Source organism: Scomber japonicus, chromosome 1, assembly GCF_027409825.1.
Source record: "Scomber japonicus isolate fScoJap1 chromosome 1, fScoJap1.pri, whole genome shotgun sequence".
NCBI lineage: Eukaryota > Metazoa > Chordata > Actinopteri > Scombriformes > Scombridae > Scomber > Scomber japonicus.
Window position 1 is genome coordinate 26,225,559 of NC_070578.1, and position 26,423 is coordinate 26,251,981.

The 26,423-nt window shown below is 40.6% G+C and overlaps 6 protein-coding genes across 7 annotated transcripts in view; 4 read left to right on the forward strand and 2 right to left on the reverse strand.

Annotated features, from left to right (window-relative positions):
- The first annotated feature begins 337 nt into the window (after positions 1-337).
- Positions 338-3,346, forward strand: LOC128358013 (tyrosinase-like). The gene is made up of 7 exons (XM_053318474.1): positions 338-1,185; positions 1,287-1,497; positions 1,672-1,813; positions 1,962-2,179; positions 2,287-2,397; positions 2,518-2,564; positions 2,690-3,346. The coding sequence occupies exons 1-7, from the start codon at positions 409-411 to the stop codon at positions 2,873-2,875; spliced, it is 1,692 nt and encodes a 563-aa protein (XP_053174449.1). The 5' UTR covers positions 338-408; the 3' UTR covers positions 2,876-3,346.
- A 177-nt stretch (positions 3,347-3,523) lies between these two features.
- Positions 3,524-5,499, reverse strand: txnl4b (thioredoxin-like 4B). The gene is made up of 3 exons (XM_053318485.1): positions 5,336-5,499; positions 5,100-5,251; positions 3,524-4,137 (listed from the first exon to the last, which is right to left on the reverse strand). Exons 1-3 carry the CDS (start codon positions 5,471-5,473, stop codon positions 3,972-3,974), a joined length of 456 nt encoding a protein of 151 aa, XP_053174460.1. The 5' UTR covers positions 5,474-5,499; the 3' UTR covers positions 3,524-3,971.
- Positions 5,500-5,788: 289 nt separating this feature from the next.
- Positions 5,789-7,460, forward strand: trmt10c (tRNA methyltransferase 10C, mitochondrial RNase P subunit). Its single transcript, XM_053322043.1, has one exon. It carries the CDS (start codon positions 5,954-5,956, stop codon positions 7,451-7,453), a length of 1,500 nt encoding a protein of 499 aa, XP_053178018.1. The 5' UTR covers positions 5,789-5,953; the 3' UTR covers positions 7,454-7,460.
- Positions 7,461-8,831: 1,371 nt separating this feature from the next.
- On the reverse strand, positions 8,832-13,358 carry blzf1 (basic leucine zipper nuclear factor 1). Its single transcript, XM_053322055.1, has 7 exons — positions 13,280-13,358; positions 12,931-13,008; positions 10,730-11,178; positions 10,413-10,612; positions 10,014-10,142; positions 9,171-9,408; positions 8,832-9,019 (listed from the first exon to the last, which is right to left on the reverse strand). The coding sequence occupies exons 2-7, from the start codon at positions 12,947-12,949 to the stop codon at positions 8,834-8,836; spliced, it is 1,221 nt and encodes a 406-aa protein (XP_053178030.1). The 5' UTR covers positions 12,950-13,008; positions 13,280-13,358; the 3' UTR covers positions 8,832-8,833.
- A 1,089-nt stretch (positions 13,359-14,447) lies between these two features.
- On the forward strand, positions 14,448-22,571 carry ercc5 (excision repair cross-complementation group 5). Its single transcript, XM_053317327.1, has 15 exons — positions 14,448-14,635; positions 14,773-14,948; positions 15,057-15,172; positions 15,366-15,467; positions 15,953-16,010; positions 16,238-16,381; positions 16,454-16,664; positions 17,165-18,046; positions 18,126-18,379; positions 19,319-19,438; positions 20,070-20,283; positions 20,962-21,106; positions 21,273-21,473; positions 21,556-21,640; positions 21,907-22,571. Exons 1-15 carry the CDS (start codon positions 14,548-14,550, stop codon positions 22,492-22,494), a joined length of 3,384 nt encoding a protein of 1,127 aa, XP_053173302.1. The 5' UTR covers positions 14,448-14,547; the 3' UTR covers positions 22,495-22,571.
- A 977-nt stretch (positions 22,572-23,548) lies between these two features.
- Positions 23,549-26,423, forward strand: part of mettl21e (methyltransferase like 21e) — a 56,986-nt gene continuing 54,111 nt past the window's right edge. For both annotated transcript variants that reach the window (XM_053324407.1, XM_053324399.1), the window contains exons 1-2: positions 23,549-23,777; positions 24,699-24,859. In XM_053324407.1, coding sequence (XP_053180382.1) covers positions 23,726-23,777; positions 24,699-24,859 — 213 coding nt within the window. In that variant the 5' untranslated portion in view covers positions 23,549-23,725. The remainder of the gene's footprint in view (positions 23,778-24,698; positions 24,860-26,423) is intronic.

Below are 26,423 nucleotides of genomic sequence, written 5' to 3' on the forward strand. Positions count from 1 at the left end.
CCTTCCAGGTCAGAACACACACACTCACATAGGACACTGAACTTGATATGGCCATATTGACACAGCTGATACAATGATGTCCTCTGAATTTATCAGAGGATAACAGTGTGTGATGAACCTCTTTGCCTTTTCCAGTGATGTAAGAAACTGTGTCTTACGTAAGACACAGCACTGTAATTGTACATCTCCCTGTCTGTCTGTCTGTCTGTCTGTCTGTCCTTCTGTCAGAGATTTCAAAGAAGTACCTGCACACCACCTGTTCAAATATTGCAGCATAGATGTCAATGTTTAAGTTGCTTAGGACATTTCCCCTTTAAAAGGACGGGGTTGGTGACTAGGGGTGCTTTCTGTACCATACTGCTGGTTTATGGGGACTTTTTGCTGAAGTTGATCTCCATCTCGTCCACCATGCTGTTGTTGTTCCAGTGGTTTGGGCCATTCCTCCTGTTATATCTGAGTGCCCAAAGTGTGGAGGCTCAGTTTCCACGGCCCTGTACCACACCAGATGCTCTGCAGGCCCGGATGTGTTGCCCCCTCTGGAACGGCTCTCCTTGTGGGTTTAGCTCAGGGAGAGGAGTGTGTGCACCCCATCCTGCAAGAGACCTCCCAAAACCAGCGGACTTCAGAGTGAACTGGCCTCGTGTTTTCTATGATTCGGTGTGTACATGCTGGGGAAACTATGATGGGTTTGACTGTGGTCAATGCCTACCGGGCTGGAAAGGACCCCAATGTCTGCAAAAGCACCATGTAGACAGGAAAGAGATAACAGATCTGACTGATGAGGAGAGGGACACCTTCATCTCCAGCCTACACAAGGCAAAACACAGTGTCAGCAGCCGTTACGTGATCCTTACAAGCAATGACACGACAGTGGACGGGAACTACGCATTTCAAAATGCAAGTGTCTATGATCTGTATGTATGGATGCACTACTATTCAGCTAAACCCTATGCTGGTTCTGCAAACAATGCTGCACACAAGGGCCCTGCTTTTGCCCTCTGGCACCGAGTTTTTCTGCTCTTTATTGAGAGAGAGATCAGGGAGCTCACTGGGATCCAAGATTTCTATGTTCCATACTGGGACTGGACCAGAACCGACCACTGCAACATCTGCACCAACAAGTACGTTGGGGGAGTTGGCAAAGACGGTCGTATAGACAGCGCTTCCCTTTTCTCAGAGTGGAAGGTGAGGTGTTACAGCTTCAAATGGCCATTCATTAATTCCTACTCTTTTCGATATCCCTGTGCGTTGTCTTCTAAAACATTTTGTTCTCCTTTACTCTGCAGACCATATGTCCATTTCAGGAAAGTCTTGCTATAATCTGCATCCACACTGATGCTTCTGATCCTCCACATCTGATACGTAACCCTGGAAAGGATCCTGTGTACAAAACACTGCCAACTGCAGAGGATGTTGAAGAAATAATGAAAACATCGGTTTTTGATACCCCCCCATTTGACCATACATCTAAGAACAGCTTCCGATGCAAGCTAGAAGGTAGCTTAAAAAGCTTATCTCCTCATTTCTTATTACTAACAGTTAACCATTCATTCAAATTTTTGCAGACAGAACTTTAATAATGTGTCACTTGTTCAGCAACCAACTAGTCAAATGAACAAAAAATAGGAGCAAGAAAATTGAAAGAATTGAATGTATTTCCCTGACCACCAGGTTTTGATATCCCCAAGGACTCCCGACACCTGAACGCCTCCATGCACAACCTGGTTCACAGATACTTAAATGGCACAATGTCTCTGGTCCCTACTGCAGCCAACGACCCCATATTCATGCTGCATCACAGCTTCATTGACAAGTAGGTCATGCATCTAACACTATTTATTCATTCTTAATAAAAATGCCCATCCATCTTTGAAAACTAAGAATTTAAGGTGACCTCAGTGTGAAGTTGACTGCAAACAACTTGGCTTCTAAATTATTTGTGCTGTTTCAACTGTCATCAGGCTTTTCGAGAGGTGGTTGCTCAACCACAGTGACGCGACGTACCCAGATAGTGACGTGGTTCATCCATCCCAGAGAGCCCAGGCCTACATGGCTCCCTTCTTCCCCCTCCGCACCAACAACTATTACTTGGGCATGGACACACAGAGCTTGGGTTATAGATACGTGGAACACCTCCTCCGTCGGGCTGCAGCCGGGAACAACATTAGAAAGGCTGCAGGTAGATATTGTTGTAAAAACTCATGTTAGAACAGTTAATATCTCATCATAATATATTTTTTAGCTGAAGGAATGCTGTATATGAACAATGTGCCCCTTATTTTCTAGGGGTTTCAGAGAAATCTGAAACCAGCCGGGTTCAGTGGCAGTGGCCTGTTCTGGGTGTGTTTGCAACTGTGTTGGTCTTTATTGGTTTGGGAGTTGCAATTAAATACAAAGGTAAGAATTGTTATGAATTGCGAAATAAAGGATTTAAAGTCTTTTGAGAGAGCTTTTGCTGTAAATACTATATCCATTATAGATAGATGAATTTTGGCCTCTTACATTGTTTCTATTTAGACAAAATGAAGCGAAGGCGAAACACAGAGACAGAGGAGCAGTCAGGGGTGAGCCTTCACTCTTTTAACATTATTCCTATTTTTGTTTATTCACAGTGGTGAAGTGGACATTAAACACATGGAGAAGGATATTAGCCCTAACTTACTCTCATGTCTTTGTCTTTTCAATACAGGGTGATTACAGGGTCAACTCTCTGTATGCTGCCTGGATGACAGAGAGAAACAAGCACACTGACAACTCACCATCATTACCAGCTGACATCACATCTTGTGAGAACGTTTCACGAGACGCAACAATCCAACCTCCAAATGAAGAGAGAGAAAAGACTGTGGATACAACAGTGGAAGTCCACCTTTAAACTTAAAGGTGGAGAATGAATCAGCTGAGGATTGCATGAGAATCTTAAATATAGACCACCAACAAATGCAAGATCATTTATTTCAGCATAGACACAGATTTGACTGTGTTATTTAATCGGTGCATCTACTGATTTCTTTTACTTATTATTGATGCTATAACTGATGCAGTCTAATACCACAGCCCTACAATAAATCCTACCTCTTTGATATTTAAAAAAATGTTGATTAAGCTTCATGGTCAATTTGGCTGTTGTTTGTGGTGCTATTGAATACAATTAAGTTATATTAAGTGTTGAGTCTACCTTCACGAATTTAGCTGTGAATTTAATTGAAATACATTTCACTTCATGTTTTTGGGACTTGGCCTGATACTCTATAAATGCAGAATGTGCAAATGCCCATTAAAAGTAAAAATTACAACTTTAAACAGGTTAAAGGAAAATTATGAGAAACTGGTGCAAGATAAAATATAAAAGTTTATTGTAACAACACAATGTGTATTTTGCATGAATGAATGTATCTCTTTGCTGATATACAACTGTTTTCCATGGGAAACATCACAAAGACACTCAACATTTTCACAGGAAAGAAATTCCCAAAACACTAAAATAAAGTTGTTATACTCAGTTATCAAAACTCATAGCATGTCAAACATAAACTAATGAGAAAAATTATGAGGAAAAAATGTGTTAATAAATTTGACAACACAAACTATAACAAAGTTTTACAAAGTTCATTACTATTCATTATTATTGTATCTGTCATATCTTTAGTATAAAATTTGCATTAATTCAGTCTTTGCTGAACCTGTTAACTCTGCGACGTGACACTAAAAGCGTTCCCTAGAAGGTTGAGTAAACAGCGCCCTTGTGTACACACAATCTTCAAACACAGCAAGAGGGCACGAAGGGCAATGAACTGTTCTGTATTGTCTGTATGTACATATTTATTAAAGTCTCTTAATCTGAAACACTTTATTATGGGTTTCTAACAAGCTGCAATGTAAAAACTTCTGACAGTTGCTTAGTGGCTGAAAATAAAGCAACTTTTTTGAATATGTAAAAGATCAACAGTCAAATGGCGGAGTTGCTCATGCTAAATTCCATGATAAAGAAGATCATATTTGGGAATATTTTGGGGGTCTATGGGACTCTGGACAATCATTTTCCCCCGCATGGCTCCCCTGTAGATGACTTCAATCAGATCCTTGAAATCCTGTTTAGTTTTGAAGCTGCCGACAAACTTGGTATGATCTGGTGATCTGAAAGAGAGAGAAAAAATAAACAGAATTATCATCAAATCAAGTAATTTTCTTCCATGCATAGAGACTCTTCCAACATCTATTTCCATTATGGCGTTTTTAATACAATATGAAAGTCTATGGCAGTGTATTATGTAAGTCTGTTTCATGCTGTATGGCAAAAACAACAGTATACCTATGACCCAGACTATGTACATAAAACTCAAATTTCTTGCAATGTCATTATCAAACACTTGTGACAAAGACATGTAACGGAGGCATAAGTTATTTCAACAGGTTTTCAACAGGTTTTCAAATGTGAACATTTGCTGCTTTAAGGGCTGCAACTGAACTTAATTTCAAATATGATAAATTATTATTATGGTGTTAGGATTATGTGGATGTCATTTATGCAAGAGCAGCTAGTGTACGAGTGTACCACTCAGCCTGAAGGTTATAACCAATGATGCCTACAGTACCAACCACTGTGGTTGGCTGGCCATCCCTGGTGGTGACAGTTACTGCAACCCTGTATTTAATCACGTTTAATAGGTTGCTGCTCTATACTCCATTAGTCAGAACTGAAATAGAAAAAATATCGTTCTCTTATAATCCACCTTACTTCTAAGGCCTTAAAATTAGAGGGTTTTTTTAACCACCACTACAGCTGTTAAAAAGCCTTATCCTAGACCTGGTTTTCAATTGATTGCAAATGTTTTTACCTTTACTATAATCTTATCTGTTTACTTGTATGTATTCATTGTTTTATTTTATTTTATTTTATTTTTCCTAGTATTTTCTTTTATGACTATCTTATTTTACCTAATATTGTTTTGCGTGTTGCTGTTATTTTCTCGACACCATTGTAATTGATCAATGGTCTTTCGAGATAAAATAAAGGTTAATAATGTGAGATAATAATAACTCAGGTAAGTGTATATCTGTAGATCACACCTGACAAACAGGACCAATAATAAACTCACCCATAGTCCACCTTCATGTGCTGCCCATTGAAGAAGAAGACAGTGGAAGGGATGTAACTGATGTCAAAGTATCGGGTGTAGATGGGCGCTTTATCCACATCCACGATGTAGATCGAGGCCATGTTGCTCAAGTCGTGAGCAGTTTTTGACAGCTAGAGAAAAAAAGGAAGACAAATTAGTGATTTATTGACAGCAGAGCGACGTTTAGACAGCAGCTAAAGTCACAGTCTGCTTACAATCTCATCCAGCTGGAGGCAAACTGAGTCTTCGTCTCTTCCAAACCTCAAAACTACGACTTTTTCTGCTACGCCTTTAATCACTTCATCTATGTCTTTTTTGCACGTTAATTTGGGCAAAAACAAACTCATTTTCATAAAGCTTTTAAAGACAACTAGCTTCTGTTGACACTTCAAGAGGAAGTCATTACTGCGGTACAGCGCTATAAAACATCCGTCTGGAAACAACTCAGTTTAGTAAATTTCAATAGTAAATAAATGATTATTATACATTATAGCTGTATACGCATTATATATAATGCAAGTCACAGTATAACATTACTGTTGAAACATTATGTCATGGTTAACCGGCTGAACATTTAACACCAGACATGTTCCGCCTTTCACTACGACACATTATAGTGTGACACCGAGCATCAACGTGACCTTTCGACAGTGTGTGAGTAGCGTGGATGCACAAACAAGGAAAACACACTTCAGGATTACTCTTTTGGACATTTGACAGGGGTGCAGCTATTATTCACACTATTATAACAATGGAAACGAAATAAAACGGCGTTTAAATCCTCGAACACTTTTTGATACGTCCGCAGCCCTGACAGTTTATCTTTTATCAAGATGTTGCGACTCTTTACAAGCCGAGGTTTTCATGAACTCTACAAATGCAGTCATGTTGTGGCATCCTGCGTCAACAAGAGGCAAGTTGTCGGTTTTCTTCCAGCCAGCAGTGCATCCATCCAGTCTCGCCACTTAAACACTGGGAGCCCTGTGTGGAAAGATGCCCTCCAGCCTCAAGCAGAGCAGCCAGGGGGAAGAGAGACATTAGATTTGGACAAATGGAAGTCTGTGATGAGGTCTCAAGCTGCATCAGACGAGAAACAACAATATATTGAGGAAGAGGATGAGGCAGGAGATGATTTAAAGGAAAGCTCTACTCTGGAGGCGACCCGGGAACTGGTTGTGATGTGGCGTCAAGCTGGGAAGCTTGTACCTCAGGACATAACTGATGAGGAGGTTGAGGCGCTGGCAAAGCTCACCACCAAGTCCTCCAGGAAGAAGTACCTGAAGTACCTGGCCCTCAAGGAAGGTCATAAAAAGGTCCGTAAGGAGAAGCAGGAGAAGAAGAAAGCAGAGAGGGAGGAGAGGCTGAAAAAAGATGATGCTGAGGAAGGGGATGATCAGGAAGGACAAGAGCTGAAAAGCAGATTCCTCCTCCAGTTTTGGAACCGCAGCCTGGACCGGGTCCTGGCCTGGAGGAGCGCCCAGGCCATGGTGTTCGGTCAGCCGCTTGTGTTTGACATGAGCTATGATTCCAGCATGTCTAGGCAGGAGGTAGAAAACACTGTGTCCCAGCTCATGGAGGTGGAAGGGTGGAACCGGCGTGCCACTGAGCCGTACCACCTGCACTTCTGCAACCTGCAGCCAGACGGGGCCTACAAGAAGGAGCTCCTCAAACGGTACGGTGCAGAGGCCTGGGACCGCCTGCTCATCACCTCCACTGAACGACAGCATTTTGATTTGTTTCCTCGTGAACAACTCGTATACCTTACTGCTGACTCCCCTAATGTCCTCCGCACCTTCGACCACTCTAAGGTCTACATCATTGGATCTATTGTGGACCGGTCGATCCAGACAGGCTTGTCATTGGCGAACGCTAAGCGCCTGAAGCTGACCACGGCCCGTTTACCCTTGGATGAGTTTCTCCAATGGGGATGTGGAGCCAAAAATCTGACTCTGGACCAGATGATACGCATTATGTTAACTATGAAGGAGACGGGGAAATGGGAGGAGGCGTTGAAATTTGTGCCCGTCAGGAAGCATGATGGCTTCTACCCACAGCGGCCGCAGAGACAAATGAGCAACAACAGAGTCAAAGGAGTCACAAATCATGGACCAAGAGAGGATGGTGATAGGTCGTTAAGATCTGGAGAAAGAAAGAGTGAAAGGATGTTTAAAAGTGGGAACCATAAAGACTCTGGGTTCACTGGTAGAGCGTCTGGACTGTCCAATAACAACGAAAATAGATCAGCTGCAACCAGAGTACGGACATCATTTAAGAATAACATGGAGGGAAGAAACAGTGCAGGCAGAGGCAAGGTGTGGTGGGATAATGAATGAATGAACATTGTCAGTAACTGGTTAATAAAGATGTCTGTTTATACTGTCTGAGGAAATGTCAAACTGTAACAAGTACTTAATAAAATACTGCAATAGGTTGTCATTGCTGCTTAATGATTCTTTTTTTTAACTATTAAGGTCCAGTGCAATATTTTAATCAAGACAAGAACAAGACATTTTGAAAAAAGTAGAAACTACTTTGGTCTTTATTTTGGTCTGACATGAGAAACAATATTGCAAAAGATGTATAAATATTCTTGTTTGCTTTCACTGTAAATTATAATGTCACCACCACAGAGAAAGAGTACAGTTGTCTATACAGAAATGAAAGTCAAAATATACAGCTTGGTTTTTAGAAAAATGCAAAGGACATGTGCAATATATTAAGTCATTTCACAATAGTGAAAAAAACAAGCCATTATATGTTTTAAATAAAAACTTAAAAAAAAAAAAGGTACCCATCCAAATTAATGACATAATTCATGAAAAGTCCTCTTACAAACATTTAGAAATCTGTTGTATTGGGGTTTTTATAAACACCGCAAAAGTCATTTTCTTGTGTCCGTGGGTATTTCACAATATCTGCACTTTGTCTGAACACAGGTGCAAAACTGCAGAACCGTTACTGTCTACTATTGCACCATTACATCACCTCCAAAATACTGAATGTACATTATTTTTTCAGGATACAATTCACAAAAAGTTAATATGCTTTACAACTTGATAGCACCATTATACCAAGCAGGGAAACCTCTGAAATGTAAAGTACACCCTCCATTCTTTTTGTAATTTTAGTCACAGTGTTTGTGTAACCGTGTACAGCTCACTATCTGCTGTTTGATGTATGGAGGGCTTTACAATAACATCAGGTCTCAGCCTCACCAGTACCATTGATGCATTATAGACCATTATGGATATAAGAGTATATAAATAAAACACATGAGCCTAATGTTCAAGTCTGAATAAGCATGTAACACTTACTTCTCTTAACCTCACAACCCAGCAATAAATAACTCATTATGGTTTAAACAAGGCTACAATGGCTCTGAAATGCATTTTTCTTTCGTCACTATCTGATCAGGATTCCTGAACAAACCAATTCAAGTTAAAGAGAATAAACAGCAGATACACAGATTTTAAAATCATCCTCAGTACTAGTGGAAAATCAAATTATTAGGGCTGCTATGTACAAAAGAGGGTAGCAACAGACTCAGACTGGTATGAAAAATGTTTAAGAACAACCGATTTTTGCTGCTAATTCACAAAGTCACTCAACAGGGCAGCAATATGCTCTATAGTGATCTCCTCTTCACACTCAGTCATTTTAAGTGAGCTCTGTGTGCTGGTCTCAGATAGATATGTACTGCTGCTCTTTGACCTCTACAGCACCAGGATGTCTCCAGTGCAGCGCTCACAGCAGTTAAAGGTGATGTTCTCATAGCGGGTGTAAGGGTGAAACCTGCCGATGCTCTTCTTATTGCCAAGAAAATTTGAGGTGGGCGAGTCACTGAGTGGAGGCTCTGCCTTGTTTTCTGAACAGGAAATTGGATCTAAAATTTTCAGCACCTACAAAAGAGCACAGGCGACACATTTATGAAACATTGGATTTTATGACAAATATTAGACATTGAAAAATGGTAGAACATTTTAGGGGAAAATGCAAAAACACTTCAAATTTTGAATGAATAAACAAAGAAGCTAAAAGTTGATTGTGTACCTTCTCAGCCATCTTCTCTGCTGGTGTGCTGCATAGCTGCTCAGGTGTCGCACTACTACTGCTGCTGCTGCTGCTTTTTGCCACACTGCTGCTGGTGTCGCCCAACAGGTGGGAGTTGATGGCGTCTGCTAGCTTGTGATTGGCTGCTGCCAGCTCTCCTGTACTGAGGGGCTGTGCGCTGGGGTAGTATGTCTGCTGTCTGCCCCACTGCAAAGACACCAGGAGCTGCTCCAGAGATCTGACCACAGAAAAGTAAGTAAGCACATAGACTCGTTTCCTCTGTCAACAGCTCGTTATAGACAACATAAGCCAAACAATAAACTTAAACCTGACTAACAGAAAGTTAGTTCATACTAAATAGACTGTAACTTTGGAACATACTGACTCAATTTTGCCAACTGATGAACCCTTAAATTGCAGATACAAATTGTCTCTTACAGTTTTTCCGAAATACATAAAATCAGTCAGAAACCCCCTAAATATATATGTTCAGCATCGAAGTATGAATTATGAAAAACTGTCAATACAAAAATTCATAATGTCAAACTTGGTCTTAAGTTAAAAAGGAGAAACGTGATTTTTCAATTCCGTTGGCTGTTTGAGATTTTACACCTATTTTAGAAAGCTTTTGATTAGTCAGATGTAACAAACAGTCAACAGAAGAATACTTACTTTCTAAAAATGTAAGAATATTAAGAGAGTCGAACTACATACTGTGATTATTGTCTACCTATCTCCTGTCCTTTCTCTACCACAATTTGTTATTTTCTAAGTCAGTTCTCATAATACATTAGTTGATTTAGAGATGATAGATCTGTGGTTATGCTACAGTGTGTATGTTACCTGTGAGTGAGCACCATGTCCCTTGAAAACTCTTCTCTCTCTAACAACAGATCCTGAATGGCTCCTTGTGCCTCTCTTGTCTGGCGCTGCAGAGCTGCTCTGGCATTTGTCAGCTCCTCTGCCATGACTCTGAGGAGACAATGATGCATGTCTACATTCAGCATTCAACATAATAACAGTAAATACATCTTTCCTTATTTCTCCATGTAAAATAATAGTTTTATATGTTATTTATCTTCCCCCAGCACAGCCAGAGTGTCTTTGACAGACGCTTGCCCACACTATTCTTGTTTTAAAAGCAATGATGAGATGACACCATCCCATCCCTTTCTCTATGATTCCATCTCTAACAATGCCTTATTATCACACATAATAATTCACTCATGTCTGTTTTCATACTTGCTGGCCAGGAATTTGCTCCTCCAAACGTCACACTGGATGCTCATGCGCTCCAGCTGCTCTGCGGTGTGTGCCAGACTCCGACCCAGAGCTTCATTTTCCAGAATCAGCTGGTTCTTCTCCCGTGCCAGACGCTCAAAGTGGTACTGAAGGTCGTCACCCACAGACGCCACCAGCAGTTTCTTTAGCTCGCGGTTCACCTGCCACACAGAAAGAATAAAGATTAAGATATCTATAAAAAATATATAAACCTGATGGTGCACAGCCTACTAGCATGTCTAATATCTAAATGTGTATCCGTCTCATCGGAGCCTTACTTCTGTCTGCACACGGAGCTGGTTGGAAAGCCCCTCTTTGTCCTGCAGCAGCCTGCGTTCAGAGTTCTGCAGCTTCTCCAGCTCTCCTCTCCAGCCCTCCACCAGAGGCAGCGGGGGAGAGCCTTGCTCCTCAGCCTCTCCTTTCCCCTCAGTAGGTCCTGCACGTTTGCTTCGACTTATAGCAGAACGCGGAACTACGATCCTCATGGCCTCGACCTCTGTGCAGGCCTCTCGACTCACTTTGCCCAGGTGGAGAACCCCAAGAGGCTGGGGTGTCGCGGAGGGAGGAGGATGGGTAGATTTTGGGCTGTGTTTGGGGCTTGCCACCTTCAAGAGGGGAACTGGAGATGGACCTCTTGGCAGTATGTCTGTGGTTACCTCCAGGACGGCTGGCGGTTTTTCAGTTTCCATGCCATCACCAGCACCTCGGATGAGCACATGAGCAGAACCTGGAAGAAGCAAACAAGGGCTGAGTTTTATGCCACAGTCACACTTTGCATTTATATGTATCCTATGTCATCACATCATAAGTGGACAGCTGTATAAATGCAGGTGTGCACATTTTTAAATAACATATTGAAGATACAATGGGATCCAGTTACATAAAGTGACATTGTGTAAATGCTGATGTGTCCCTAAATGCACCTCGCCAACTTTTTATTGTGCAACAAAACAGTTTCCTTATCATGACCAAGGGCTTTAATATTCAACACTTACAGCTACTGCAATCCAGCATGAACTTTTACTTTTTGGGACCCAAACAAAATGCTTTTATTGATTGTCATGTACTGAAAGCTGGGATTGTTACCAGACTAAGATTGGATTTTATTCAGGCCAAGGTCTATATTTGGTTTCTACTTTTGAACAGCAGATACAAATCTAAAAAGGTAAAATAACTTGAGATGTCTTGTGTTGTATGAATTGTGGATCTGGACCAAATTATGCAAGCTGAACAAGAAACATGAGCTTCCTGTTTTTATGCAAGATAAATAATAACAATAGAAAAAACTTTACTAGTTTTGTTTTTCTGTGTAATGGCCAACATTTGGTCCAAAATAAAAACAAACTAAAATCCCTTATAAACTGATTGTGTAAAAGTAAAGAAGCAACAAGTGTGTTTATCATTTTGTTTTGGCCTCATAACTGTGTCTGCTCTTTGCTATTGTTTAGAAGTTCATTGCTAGTTCTTTGCCTTGATCCATGTCAAGATAAGATACAAGTTCTGAGTGGGTGTATGACTTCCTGAGGAATGATCTCATTGATTATATTAAGGGGTCTGGTGGTCATCAGGTTCCTGACCTGTGTTAATAAGGTTAGGGTTTAGGGTCTTGGAAAGGGCAGGACATGTTCAAATGTTAGTAGATCTTTTGTCATTTCCTTGACAAAAATGACACTGAAGTAGATACCTGGGATGATGAGCTGAATTGAGCTGTTTTTTTAACTACTATGATGGTTGTCGTACATACAGAGTGTTGTATATAATTATTTAACACTGTGTGTGAATTATACATATAAATAGGTACGTGTATATGCCAATGATGATATCATTTTATACCTTCAGAATGCTGACCACATGTGCCTTCTTGTTCTGTGCTGTTCTTTGTTTGTAAAATTAATAAAATATTCAATAAATAAATGTTTTTTTAAAGTGTTGGTTGATCATTTATGGCTCAAAGCTCCATTTTCCTGTGTCCAGGGGAATGTGTGACCCTTGTGTGACATGACTTTTAGGTAATAAATATGCAAATGTGTTTCTTTGTGACTATTTGCCACTGGTTGTAGTCATTTAGGTGGACATGTTTGTCACAGTCACAGATCATTTCTTTGTTCCTTCAGAGATATAATAGGTTAGGTTGGTTCTTGTTGAGATGAGCTGATGTCACTCTTTTTTAATCTTCAACCCTGCAGTGTTTTGTGTAGTATTTCATCTTGGTGTTTAATGTTTTCAGACAATATACACGACGATCACATGAGGTAAGTATTAGATATCTACAGATTATGTCGATTTAAAATAACCAGAATAAAGAGTCTGGGCTTCCCTACTTAGGCTGCTGCCCCCGCGACCCCGACCCCGGATAAAGTGGAAGAAGACGGTACTGTAAGAGTCTTAAAGAGAAGTGGTGACGAAGAGGTGCCGCGATTGACAGAAATGTAAACAGTTTGTAATAAGCAAACAGGGTAAATCTAACCTGACAGCTCACCTCTCACAGTAGCAGCCATGATGAACACACAGGAGGAAGAAGGCTGTAAATTAGGTGAAACCCGGGTTGCTGCTCCTCCTGGGACACATTTAATAAGAAAAAACACGTTAACACATGTTGTTATTATTTGGTGTTTACGACAAAGATAAGAGAGGGCCGCAAGTCAAAGGTCCACAGCTGAGGTGCTGATAGTAAGCTAGATAAGCGTGAACGATAGCTGTTTGCTAAGTTTATCTGCCTGACTGTAAATCACAGTAAACTCAAGCTATGTTGGAAGCAGAAATACATTTTTCAGTGGCTATATTTAGAATAAAATGAGGAGATTCACGTTAAATATTAAGAAACATACCGTCTAACAATGACACTTTCCTCCTGTCGATGCTGTTTCACACAGTAGCTGTTTATTCTGATACCGGACACAGTTGGCGTCTTAATGGAAAATATGGACTGACTTATCCCTGAGCAGCTTCTGTCAGGCAGAACTTCCGGTCATATAAATCCAGCCTCTCCTAAAAGTGAAAGACACAGTTTCAGAAAAGTCATTGTATGGCTCAATAAACAAACAAAATAAGCCTAACACGAACTCTAGCAGCATACTATAACATAAATTACAATATGGTGACATTAGCAGCGCTACATTGGGAAGCCTGACAGACGTACCTCAGGGAAATAAATACCCAAGCTTTAGAGGCCTGTCCTCTTAAATGCACTCAAAACTGATCCCCGATCGGCTGCTTCGTGTTTCTGTTGGTATTATCACACCAGCAACAACATGCTCAAACTGATGAACCCACTGCCCGATTTGCTGTATGGCTGTAACATTAATTATATTATTAATTTAAGCCCCTGCTATTGCTCTGGAGTCTAGTGCAAAGAATGTCCTTTTTTCCTTTTAGTTTTTGATTTTATTGTTGCATATAGTATATTAAACTGCAGTTATAACATATAGTATATGCCATATACTATATGTTATAACTGCAGTTTAAGGTCCTTTTTTAGTTTTTAATTTTTATTGTGGCATACATTTGCTTAGTTTTTTTCTCATATCACTATCTTTTTTAGTTGCTGTAGTGGTGAATTTTCCCCACTGTGGGATCAATAAAAGTTTTATCTTATCTTAACACTTTACTACGGTGGCCAGGAGGTGCAAAACAAGATTACAACCTTTTACAGTCTATGATTACAACACGTGAAACACTTCTATAAAGCTTGAGACAAATTTACATTTTGGAAAACAAATCATAAAACAAAATTACATTACCATAACACATTTACAAGTCCCGAAACAAATTTACATTTCAGAAAACAAATTAACAAGACACAAAACACTTTTACAAACGGCAAAACAAATGTAAAGCGGCGAAACACTTTAACAAGTCCCGAAACAAATTTAAAGGCGGAACCTTTAAACTGATGCAACGTGCGCTCCACGGAATAAATAGTGGTTACCCTTTAGTGTTACTACCCGCAGTTTCTTAGTTTTCACCAGTCGATATGTTACAAAATTTATCAGAGATGATGAACACATTTGTCAAGTACAGTTAACTCAAGTTAAATGCAGTTTTGGGGATTTATTGCACACATTTTCAGGAAGGTTTTTAACTTTTTATAGTAATCATGGGAGTGCAGGGACTGTGGAGGCTGCTGGAGAGCACAGGGAAACCCATCAACCCTGAGACACTGGAGGGAAAGGTCCTTGCTGTCGGTATCCAAGCTATTGTTTGTCCATCTGTCTGTCTAATATGTCTCTCCAACTCTCCCTCCCTTTCCTCCATCCTTTTGTCTGTCAGATGTATGGGTGTGTGACTGTTCAGTATAAACCTTAACCAGACCCCTCTCCAGATATCAGTATATGGCTGAACCAGGCAGTGAAGGGGGTGAGGGACCGTGAAGGCAACAGTGTCCACAACGCCCATCTCCTCACTCTCTTCCACCGCATCTGTAAGCTGCTGTTTTTCCGCATCAGGCCAGTCTTTGTGTTTGATGGGGATGCACCACTGCTGAAGAAGCAGACTCTGGTAGGTGTAGTGATTATCGAGGAGCCACATGAACTCTTTTTTAGATACAGTAAACAGATTTCTACCAAATGTATGCTTTATAGATTTTCTGTGGCATTTTCCTCACAGACTCTGAGGAGGCAGAGGAAGGAGGAGCTGAGCCGAGAGTCCAAACAGACCAATGAGAAACTCCTCAAGACATTCCTGAAGAGACAAGCTATCAAAGCTGCACTTGGAGACCACAGGTGGAGGGTAACATCGGCCTCCACAGACAACTAGAAGCAATTTAAATCCGCACAATGGCTCTAGAAACAAATCCTGCCAGAGATTTTCCTCCTCTTTATTTCTCCTACACCTCTACTTTCATACTGACAGTGACAACTCTCTCACAGGTTGTATCTGAAGTAAACCTTTTTGTTTTTTCTTTCTCCGCCACAGTAAGGACCCTCTACCCAGCCTCTCCAATGTGAGGAGAGATGAGGTGGACGACATGTACGTCCTACCAGCCCTGCCACCTGCAGAGGAGAAGGAAAAAAGCAGGTCAGAGGCTCGGGAAGGGTTATTTAATACATTAGTCATGGTGGATGAAATTTTGAGTATTCATTCAGAATTTTCTACAGTCTACACCACAGGGTTTGGAAGAAGGCTGTGAAGTTTCTCAGCTTTGTATGTGTTAGATAAGCAGGTTCATGTCCACTGTAAAGAGAGAAGGTTTTCTAGTCATTGGATAACATCATCTGAAGCACTCCAGAAATGCTAAAATAATAACTATAACACATTAAATGGGTTTAAACATTTCAAAAAGCAGCCAAATAGAAAGAATCGCTTTTCCTCCTGATAATCAGTGATTTCTTGTCTGTCATCAAAAAGACATTTGTTTAATTTTTTCTTGTAATACAAATTTGTAAAATAAAAATTATATGAGCACTAAAATCAGGAAGTGCGTCTCTTTTAGGATCCAGTTTAGTTTGTAGAGTCTTCTCTGCTTTTCACATGTAATCCTACAATTTCTTCTGTCCCAGCAGTTCGGAAGAGGAGGAGGAGGAGTCGGAGGAGATGTCTGACAGTTATCACATGTATCAGGTAAAATGAGCACATTCACTGTGGCACCAAATAAATAATAAGAAATTGAAGCGTGTTCAAGCTGAGCGATACATCCATGTATTGATGTTGTGGTAAAAAATACAAGACAAGAATTTGGTATTTTGGACATTGTAATACTTCCATACAGCTTAGATTATGTATGACCCTTGTCTTAAAAGTGTTTTTGATGACTGATGCTTGAGGTCAGATTGCTCACTGTGTCTCAGGGGGAAATGTATGAAGACCCCAACTCTATGGACATCAACTCAGAGGAGTTCGCCAGCCTGCCTCCTGAAATGAAACATGAGATACTCAAAGACATGAAAGAGTTTTCCAAAAGACGCCGGACCATGTTCCACAAACCTCCAGAGGTACCTTTCACTCTCATCCACGCAGCTATCCTGTCCTCCTCTCAACATTGACTCCTTTTCATTTGTTCTAAGTGTTCAGGAGACTTTTCCCAGTACCAGCTGGCCGGTCTGCTGCAGAGGAACCGGCTGAATCAACGTCTGGTGAGTGTGGAGAAAGAGATGAACCAGCGGACCGCCGGTGGCGCCCCACAGCTGTACGAGCAGGACGGGGATCAGCAGAGCCACAACATAGAGTCACACCGACTGGTTTCAGAAGACAATTCCCACTATATCCTTATTAAAGGTGAGACAGCAACTAAAAATCAGTTCATATTTTTCAATATCAAAATAGAAAGCAAAAATTACAAATAGTATTGGGTCCAAGCTTCTCAGATGTGATGTTTTGCTGCTCTTTTTTTGTTTTGTTAATAGTGGAGACTGATAGATTTTGGACTCTAAAATTTCCAATCCATGAAAGTTGTGATGGGCATTGTTAGTATTTTTTTTTTTAAATTGATAGTCTAATTGATTAATTAGCAGAATAATCAACAATGAAAACAATCATTAGTTGCAGCCCTGTGTTTACACAGTGAACGCACCAACTGTAATTATCCACTGTGATAGATTACCAATCATCTTTTAAGTCTCCAAGTAGGTTGGAGTGCAGTATTGAAATATATATAAAAATTGTTCCTTGTTGTAAAGTAAAGGTTGCATGCTTTGCAGTTGGTAAAAGAGACTTACTCAAAGATTTATTACTCAAATGTAACAATCTAAAACTACCCCTCCTACTTTGCTACTCAGGCTCCAAAAAAAGTGAGAAAGCCCCGGAGAGTCAACCCGCAGTAGCACCCTGGTCTGGAAGCTCCCTGTCAGGCAGTAGGAGGCGTGGAGCGGACAAACCTAAGCCCTTGTGGCGTCCTGTTTGTGAGGAAGAGGAGGACATGTTGGGCTCCTCTTCAGATGAATCTAAACCCTCTGTATCTAAACCGTCCATTTCCACTCAGGAAGAGACATCACCCCCCTCGCCTCGCACACTCACAGCTATCCAAGCTGCGATGAACGACAGCTCAGACGAGGAGAAGGTTGACCAGAAGGAGAAGGATGGCGGTGTGTCTCCACGTACTCTGCTAGCCATCCAAAAAGCTCTGGAAGAGGAAGAGGAGCATGCAGCAGAGCGTAGGACTCTAATCATTAGCTCACCCACCAAGCCACAAGTGGATATTTGTCACCCTGTCCAACAAGTGGTCATCAGCAGCTCAGAGGAAGAGACCGAACCCGATGTTCTACCAAATGCTAATTCTTTATCCAATATAAAATCCTATTTTAAGGAGAACCCAATAGACCAAAGTTTACATGTCAAAGATAATTTGTTAGTAAGTAGTTCTGAAGATGAGATGGAGGAAGTTATTGGAGAGAGAAATAAAGCGCTTCACTCTGTGGTGTCACATCAACCTCACAGAGGATCAGACGGACCAAAAGAGTTAGAGAGACAAAAAGAGGTACAGATGACATCAGGAGAGGAGGCGAGGAAAGAAAAGTTGATAGAGAAATTAGACAAGCCTTTCAAAAAGACTGAAACTGATCCTTTAATACCAGCACAAAGAGGAAACATGTCCATTGTTCTACAGGAGCAACGTGCAGATGATGTGAAGTCGGAAAGCAGAGAGGAGAGCGAGTCAGAAGGTAATAGTAGTTTAAGATCAGACTTTCTGATCATTTCTTTAACAAGAAGATGTTAACAAAAGATTTGACAATTTCACAGAGAGCTTCATCGAGGTATCAGAAGAAGAACCTCAAGAGGAAGATGCAGATGAGGTCAGTGATGATGAGATCAAGCAGGAAGAAAAAACAGAGGAAAGTCTGACCGAGGCTCCCAGTGGTGTGACTGCTGCTTCGAATTCAGAGGAAGAAGAGGACAGCGAAGGGCAAGATGAAGATGAGGAGGAGCTAAAGGAGGAAGCAGAGGCAGAAACCAGTTTAGCTCCAGTAATCAATGAGTTTGAACACGTTGATCTGGTGAGTATTTTTGTCAGTATTGTTAAGACGTCAAAGATTTTGTCTTAATGCTTATAATGACCATTTGAAGAGTTCATAAGAGGAAACTGTTGCATTACTGAACTTCAGTAATGTCTATGTTCCCCCCAAAAGTCTATTGGTTGTTAATAAATGTCACCCAAAAGATCAATACATGAGGTGTGCATTTAGCTGTTTCTGATCTATGAAGTGCCACCTTTTTTTGTCACTCAATTTTTGGAAAATAAGTGTTTTAAAAAATGATTTCACCCAATGGTGTCAAGTCTTACAGATAGTTTTGGTGTTGTTTGCCCAGGTTTTGATGTAGTCTCTGATATTTCTCTCTCTACTTAAGTTCAACATTGGGGATGAAGGGAATTCTGTTTGTGGCGCTGACAGCATTTTAAAATAACATTTAAAACTTTTAACAGCAGCATTTCTTTCTAGTAACAGTACCCCCAGATGTTTTTTTCTGACTTGGGTGTAAACAGGATCTTTTTAACAGGACCTGAACAGTAAAAATGGGTAGGAAGGCATGTTTTACGCCTCTCACATATTTGTTGTAATGTTAGAGCTAAAATAAGCCCTACAGATACAGAAGCTACATCCACATTTATTCACTGTGCAGATGTTTTGAATTACATGTCTGAACTGGCCAGCTGTGCTTTAGGTGGAGCTGTTCAGCCGTGTGTGTGTGTGTGTGTGTGTGTGTGTGTGTGTGTGTGTGTGTGTGTGTGTGTGTGTGTGTGTGTGTGTGTGTGTGTGTGTGTGTGTGTGTGTGTGTGTGTGTGTGTGTGTGTGTGTGTGTGTGTGTGTGTGTGTGTGTGTGTGTGTGTGTGTGTGTGTGTGTGTCATGCAGCTAATGCAGTGGTTGTGTGTGTGTGTGTGTGTGTGTGTGTGTCATGCAGCTAATGCAGTGGTTGTGTGTGTATTGTGCTGCAGGCTGAGCTGGAGGCTCTGGAGAGCTCTCTGCAGGTGGAGCAGAGCAACCTGAGGGAGCAGAAACAGCAGCAGGAGAGGATGGCGAACACAGTCACGGGACAGATGTACCTGGAGAGCCAGGTGAAGATTTTAAAATCACATTAACACACACAAACACACAATTCCCACCCCCAACACACACACACACAAACACACACATACATACACACACACAGACACAAACACACCTATCCTTATGAAAATAGTTGCCATATGAGCTTCTGTCAGAAAAAGGATAAAAAAAAAAACTCATGCATACACTCTACTCTAGACTACGATGTTACGAACAACAACAGGTGTGTGACAAACTCTCGGGTATAAATTTCTCCGCAGTGCCTCTGCCAAACATTCCCAGCGCTATGACACGCAGTTGTTGTTATATTTACTGCAAGTGCGTGTCTGCCAACTGACTCGCAGTCTTTAATGTCACAAGCTGTCAACATTTTCTTCTTCATAAAACGTCCAACGTGCCTGATGGTTTTTACACACCAGGCTGTTTGATAATGAGCTGTTAAGAGCAAAGTTATTTCTACTATGACTAAAGACACATGCATGAAATCCCTCAGTGTCTGTCGATGAAATATATGAAATAAATAATTGAAACAAGCGTATCTAAATTCATGACAAATGGTCTCGGTTGCATTAAGACTCCAGAACACAGTTAGGGTAAAGCATATTGTGGGGTTCTTTGTGATTTGTATTGTGATTCCAGGAGCTGCTGAGGCTGTTTGGCGTGCCGTTCCTGGTGGCTCCGATGGAGGCAGAGGCTCAGTGCGCGGCACTCGACCGAGCGGACCAGACTAACGGGACCATCACAGACGACTCGGATGTGTGGCTGTTTGGAGGGCGACACGTCTTCAAGAACTTCTTCAGCCAGAACAAATATGTCACACATTTCCAGCTGAGCGACCTGCAGAACCATCTAGGTCAGAGAGAGAGAGAGAGAGTGCGTGTGTGTGGCTGTGGGTGTGTGGGTGGGTGTGTGTGTGTGTGTGGGTGAGAAATATTTCATCCTTATGAAATGTTATTATTAATTCCCTCTTTTCCTCTTCATTAACAGTCTCTATTAACTTTGAGCAATACATCTAAAATTTCTATTACTTTGTTTGTTAAATTGTTCTTAGTTTCTAAATATCTTTAGCATTTGAAGGAATTTATAACAATTAGTCAGGTCCTTGTATCAGATCTCTCAAACCAAGTATAGCCTCTATTCATTTTCAAACCATAGATAAAAATCACAATCATGATGCTGTTTCATGGGACCTTGAAGATTTGTCATTCCCAAACTTGCAGGTGTTCTAGCTTACTGTATTTGTTTCTATGCATGAAAGGAGTTCTACAGGCTGTCTTTTCATGTGCAGCTGGTTACTTGCATACAGTATTGATTCAGTTTCATTCTTGCTGCTAAAGTCTATTTTTTGTCACACATAAATGGGAATAAATAGAAGGTGTTGACATTGTGCTAGGAAGACGTATCACAGCACTAATTTGATATTTATATTTCACATATCAGGCACATGTGTTTGTGTTGGTGATGACTGACGAGCTGTCTCCCTTCCCTCCCCTTCTTTTTCTGATCTCCGTCTTCCCTTCTTCTGGCTCAGGTTTGGACAGGAGCAAACTGATAAATCTGGCTTACTTGCTCGGAAGTGACTACACAGAGGGCGTGCCAGGGGTCGGATATGTCACTGGTATGGAGATACTGAACGAGTTCCCTGGATTAGGATTGGAGCCATTAAGAGAATTTAGGTGTGTGTGTTTCTAATGTGTTTTAAAGTTAGTGTTTAAAAGTCTGGAAATCATTCATACAGTTTCACCATTTACTCTCCAGGTCTTTCTCTACTGTGACTACCAAAATGTTTAAAAACACAGTTAAAAAGTGAAAAAATAGTATTTAGCTTTATCTTCCCTCTAGTCAATGGTGGTTGGAGGCTCAAGAGAAAAAGCGCTTGGTAGCTAACCCTCGGGACACTAAAGTTAAGAAGAAACTGAGGGATCTAAAACTGCAGCCCGGGTTCCCCAACCCTGCGGTGGCTCAGGCTTACCTACAACCTGCTGTGGACCAGTCGGAGGGCTCCTTCAGCTGGGGACGTCCACAACTCGATATGCTCAAAGAATATCCTTTCTCTCCGTGTCTGTTTGTGTGTGCTCATGTTCATGAATGTGTAACTTTTCATTTTCCTTAATCTAACTTTCACATACTGTCAGAGTCGTTTTGGCTGGAGCAGTCGGAGAACTGAGGAGACTCTTCAGCCAGTGATGAAGCAGCTCAACACCCAGCAGGTAACTGAGAGAGAGAGTCCCCTTCATACAGTCAGATTCACAACCAGGGAGAGTTGTAATATGAAGGAAAATAGACAGTGACATAGGACTACAAAGTGGTGTGATGCTGATCTTTTACTATATTTACAATAACCAGTTAGCTTTCCACCAACCTCAGTCAGTAATATGTTAACACTGCTGCAGTCTAGTGTCCAGTTTGTGCGCTTAGTGTCCCCATCTCTTATTCTTCTACGTCAGTCTTACACTCCATCACTGTTTTGGTTTAGACTCAGCAGCGGATCGACTCATTCTTCCGCATGGAGCAACAAGAAAAGCAGGCGATCCGAAGCCAGCGTCTCCGCCGTGCAGTCACCTGCATGAAGAGAAAGGAGAGAGAAGAGGAAGAGGAGGACATCGAAGAGGAGAAGGAAATGGCTTCACCATCTAAATCTAAGAAAGGAAAGTCAGCCGGCCAGAGTCAGAGGAAAGGAATAAAAGGAGGCCAGAGGGAAGAGGAGAGGCCAGTGGCCGGAGGAGGGTTTCTGGGATCAGAGGTAGTAGCTGAAACTCCTCTTACACCTGTGAAGGATGTGAGCTCTTTCAACCAGGAGGCCCCCTCAGTAAAGGCTGCTGTCCCTCAATCTACTAAGGCTGTCCCACAGAGAGAGATGCAGAGGGGAGATGCAGAGGCTACTAAGGCTGTCCCACAGGGGGAGATGCAGGGCAGCAGCAGCAGCTCTGGTGAGGACAGTGATGACACTGGTGTAGTTGCCATGGTTACAGCCCGATCTGTGTTCGAGGGCAGCCGACGAGGACGTGGCGCTAAAGGCACAAGAGGGAGAGGGAGAGGAAGAGGAAAGGGAAAGAAGCCATGAGAGGGAAATGAACTTACATTTTTGTATTTATTTGGTAAATATTCATGTGTAAATTTATCATGAACTCATTAGCAGTGATGAACTGAGCTTTTTATTGATGTGATAGAAAATATGTATATTTTGATATGTGTGTGTGGAAAAAATGACAATGTATTGCAATGAATTCCTGCATCCTGCATCAGGAGAAAAAGCTGGTGGTCTTTTTTTCATCCTACAGTTGAATGTTTGAGCTTCACTGTGCAGAGTTTGACACTGGAAAGCTGTTTTCAAATGTAAATGCTGAAAGTGGAAAGTTTCCCCTTGCTCATTAAAAAACATATTTTTAGGGTGCAGGTGGGCCTATGAGCAGGATTTGTGACATCACAGCTGGTTTGGAAGCCAATCCTGGTCCATATTCAACCTGCACTCTGTGATGAGGAAATTTGAAGCCTCCAGTGGACAAACACTGAAAATGGCCTTTACATTGAATTAGAATTCATCCTGTGTCCAACAGTATAACTTCTCAAATGAAATATATTTGCACATTCATATTCTGAACTTTTCAATGAGGGAGAAGCTATTCTAAGGATTTTCAAGTGATAATTGTGTTTTGTGTGTGGAAAGACCAGATCAGACACATTATAGTCCCAGAGTATATAGCTTAATACATGTGTAGTTTGGAGGGGATCTTTAAGTAATTAGCAGTAATGAGGTGTTGACAGTGAGGCTCAGACAGATGCAAATCGTCAGTGCCATACATCCCTTACTTTAGTTTTAGGCTGTATTTTAGGAACTCCTCTTCCTGGAACACTCAGAAACACACACACAGAAAAACTGTTAATGTAAGTTTCTTACGCTCAGTTACTTACGTTTTCTTACACTTGTTGTTTAAAGCGGCTATTTTTGTCTTCCTTTCTGTCATTACTTAACATACGTTCCTCCTCCTCTTTACTCTAACTCAGCAGTTTCATGGGGCAGCTGCTGCTGTCAGTCATTCTAGTTCATTAGAGGGGGGTCTTAGCATGCCCGCAGAGAGCTAGAAATGTAGGGGAGAGCTAAAGGCCAGGTAGGGTGTTCGGACAAGAAGTTTGGTATCATTGTAAAATTGCTTGTATAGACGTGTGTAACTTAAAACCGCAAAAGGTGACATAGAGACCTTGATCCAGACCGACCCAAATCCGAAGGATTTTATTGGACCCGCCAGCCAAGAAAAGCAGTTTCCCTCCTGCTTGGACCCTGAACTCCTTCAGACATGGAGACTCAGCGGTCTGAGGTCATGGAGGACTCTAAGACTAAAGAGGAAGGTGAGAATTTGGAGTACACAACAAGATATAAAACTGCAGTTTTCTGTTTTAGTTGCATGGTGGAAGTGATTTTTGTTTTTTGGAAACAAGTTAATAATTTTAATGTTTTTTATTGTTCATTGTGGAGACGCTTGTAACCTCTAATCTCTTAAATATATCAGATGTTTGGCTCATGACAGCTTGTCGACGTGGTTGTACTGAAATATTTACTGCATCTGAGTGTGTTAATGACAAATGTAACGGAATGGAAGTAATTCTATTGTAGCTCTGTGGGCTCCCCTGACTTTTAGTAACCATCAGCACTGACACATAGCTGGAACCTGATACACTGGCATGATATCACACAAACAAATACAACAGGATCAGAGTGCCATTGTAAATGTGATTTAAATGTTATCTGTAATATAATATGAAAGAAAAGACAGTGCCTCAGCTGTTTGATTTGAGGCTATTCAATGTAGAGTATTTCAATGGTGGACATTAGAAAATAACTAAAAATAGACTGAACAGGATATGTGCTTGACAACACAAACTTTAGTCTCAAAAATGGAAAAATACATCATTAAGGAAACTAGTATTTTTGTATTATATATATATTAACCTGTATTGTATGGTATTCTTTGTTATTTTGAACACTTTTATGTGATTGTAAAGAACTTTTTCACAGCAGAAATGTAAGTTTCCATAGCAGGAAAATCACAGCTGGAACTCATAATAACAACAGATCAATTCCATTAACAGTAAAAGATGACAGCATGAACAAGATGACTAAATAAATGCATCTGCTTTAACAAGTCACAAGTCTTTAATCTTGTGTTATTCTACATAGTCTAAATTCTGCATTTTGCCAACTCTGGTTTTATTAAAATTCTATATAAATATGTCATATTATATAACAAAGATTTTTCTCTTCTGTGGCAGGTGTTGCTACAGATGCAGAGCTTGCCAAAACCATAATGGCTCGGCGTTTCTACCCCTCTCTCATCGGCCCAGAGGCCTGGGAAGGATACATCTTTTCTGACGATCTGAAGATCCGCATCAAAGAGTCCACAGACCTCTACGGAGCTGTACTCTGGCCTTCAGTGTGTAAATATATATTTACAACTTCTTTTACTAGCCCTTCTCTATTAATCATGTTAACCATGTCGATTTCAGAGATCACATGCTCATACCAGTACATTTTTCACATTCAATGAAAACAAAACAAAACAAAAAAAAGGAAATAGCATGTCTACCCCAAAATTCATTGTCTCTCCACCTCCCCAAAGTGCACACATACTCTCCATACATTCCCACTACTCATTCTCCCCACACATAACACTAACACAAATACAAACACATAAGTGTAACACATACATATCAAAACATTCACACAACTCATTCTCCCCAACATATAACACTTAACAATCATTTTCAACCAGGTTTATAACTCCACATCCACTCTTTCATTTTTACACCCACCATTCCCATTAACAAGCTAACATTTACTTCCACACTTCCATACATACTAGGTTCCCAATCCTGCTTCACACATCCTATCCCTACTTCTCGGCTAGTTTACCAAGTTCTTATAAGGCTTCATTAATATCCTGCTATACTTTCACAAACTGTTGTTTTTTATTCTTATCCTCATACATTGCTTTCTCTAGGTTGAGAAGGTACTTCATTAATCCTTTCCATTCCTGCGAAGTCAGTGCATGTTTGTCTTTCATGTTTGTGTTTTAAAATGAACTTTTTATAAACCAACAAGGAAAAGAGGATCTTCCATCCCATGGGATACTTAGCCCGGTCTATCATCTCTATCCTCTTGTGTGCAGCATTTTATGCAGACAGGAGAAAGGGAGGAGTAAAATGTATGAATTTTAGATTTGGTGTAATATATTCTCATCATTCATTTATATTGTGTTAAGCGCAGATTCTCATTAGTGGTAAGAATATTAGTTAAGTGTACGCACTCTTTCCATTTCTTGTTTTATATATTATACAATGAATACTACCTATCAATTTGTGCTTCAATCAGATAATTATATACCTTGCCTGTCAATTTAGTTTTTTCTGTTTTATCTAACAAAAGTTTCTCCATAAGTGAAGGTTCATTGTCATAATTTAGCACAAAAGTTTGGGTTAACCACATTTTTAACTGTAAATATCTAATCTTGGGCATGTGAGTAAAATGTATAGTCCTTTCGTTAGGGTATAAAAAACCTCCACACATCCATTAGATCATTTTCTGAGAGGAAGTTCATGAGTTCTTTCGGTACCATGGGCTTCCTCTTAAGGTTGGAGCTATCTATTGCCATAAATACTTAAAATATAATTACCCCTATTGGAGTGACATTAATTAAGTTTTGAATGGTTCTGAGATATTTCATTTTAAATGAAGGAGGGGAGTATGTATTTATCAATGTATATCTTTGCCCGAATATTTCACATTTAATTATTAAAAACCTACCTTCTGGATCAGAAACATTTGATATTAGGTTAAATGGTAGAGCTTTATTGATTAAAATTCCTACTCCTCTGCTTTGTGATGTATAAGTTGATTCAAATGCCTCTCCTACCCATTGTTTTTCAAGATATGAAATTTCTCCAGGTTTAAGATGAAGCTCTTGCAGAAAGACAATGTCTGAGGAAAATGTTTTCAAA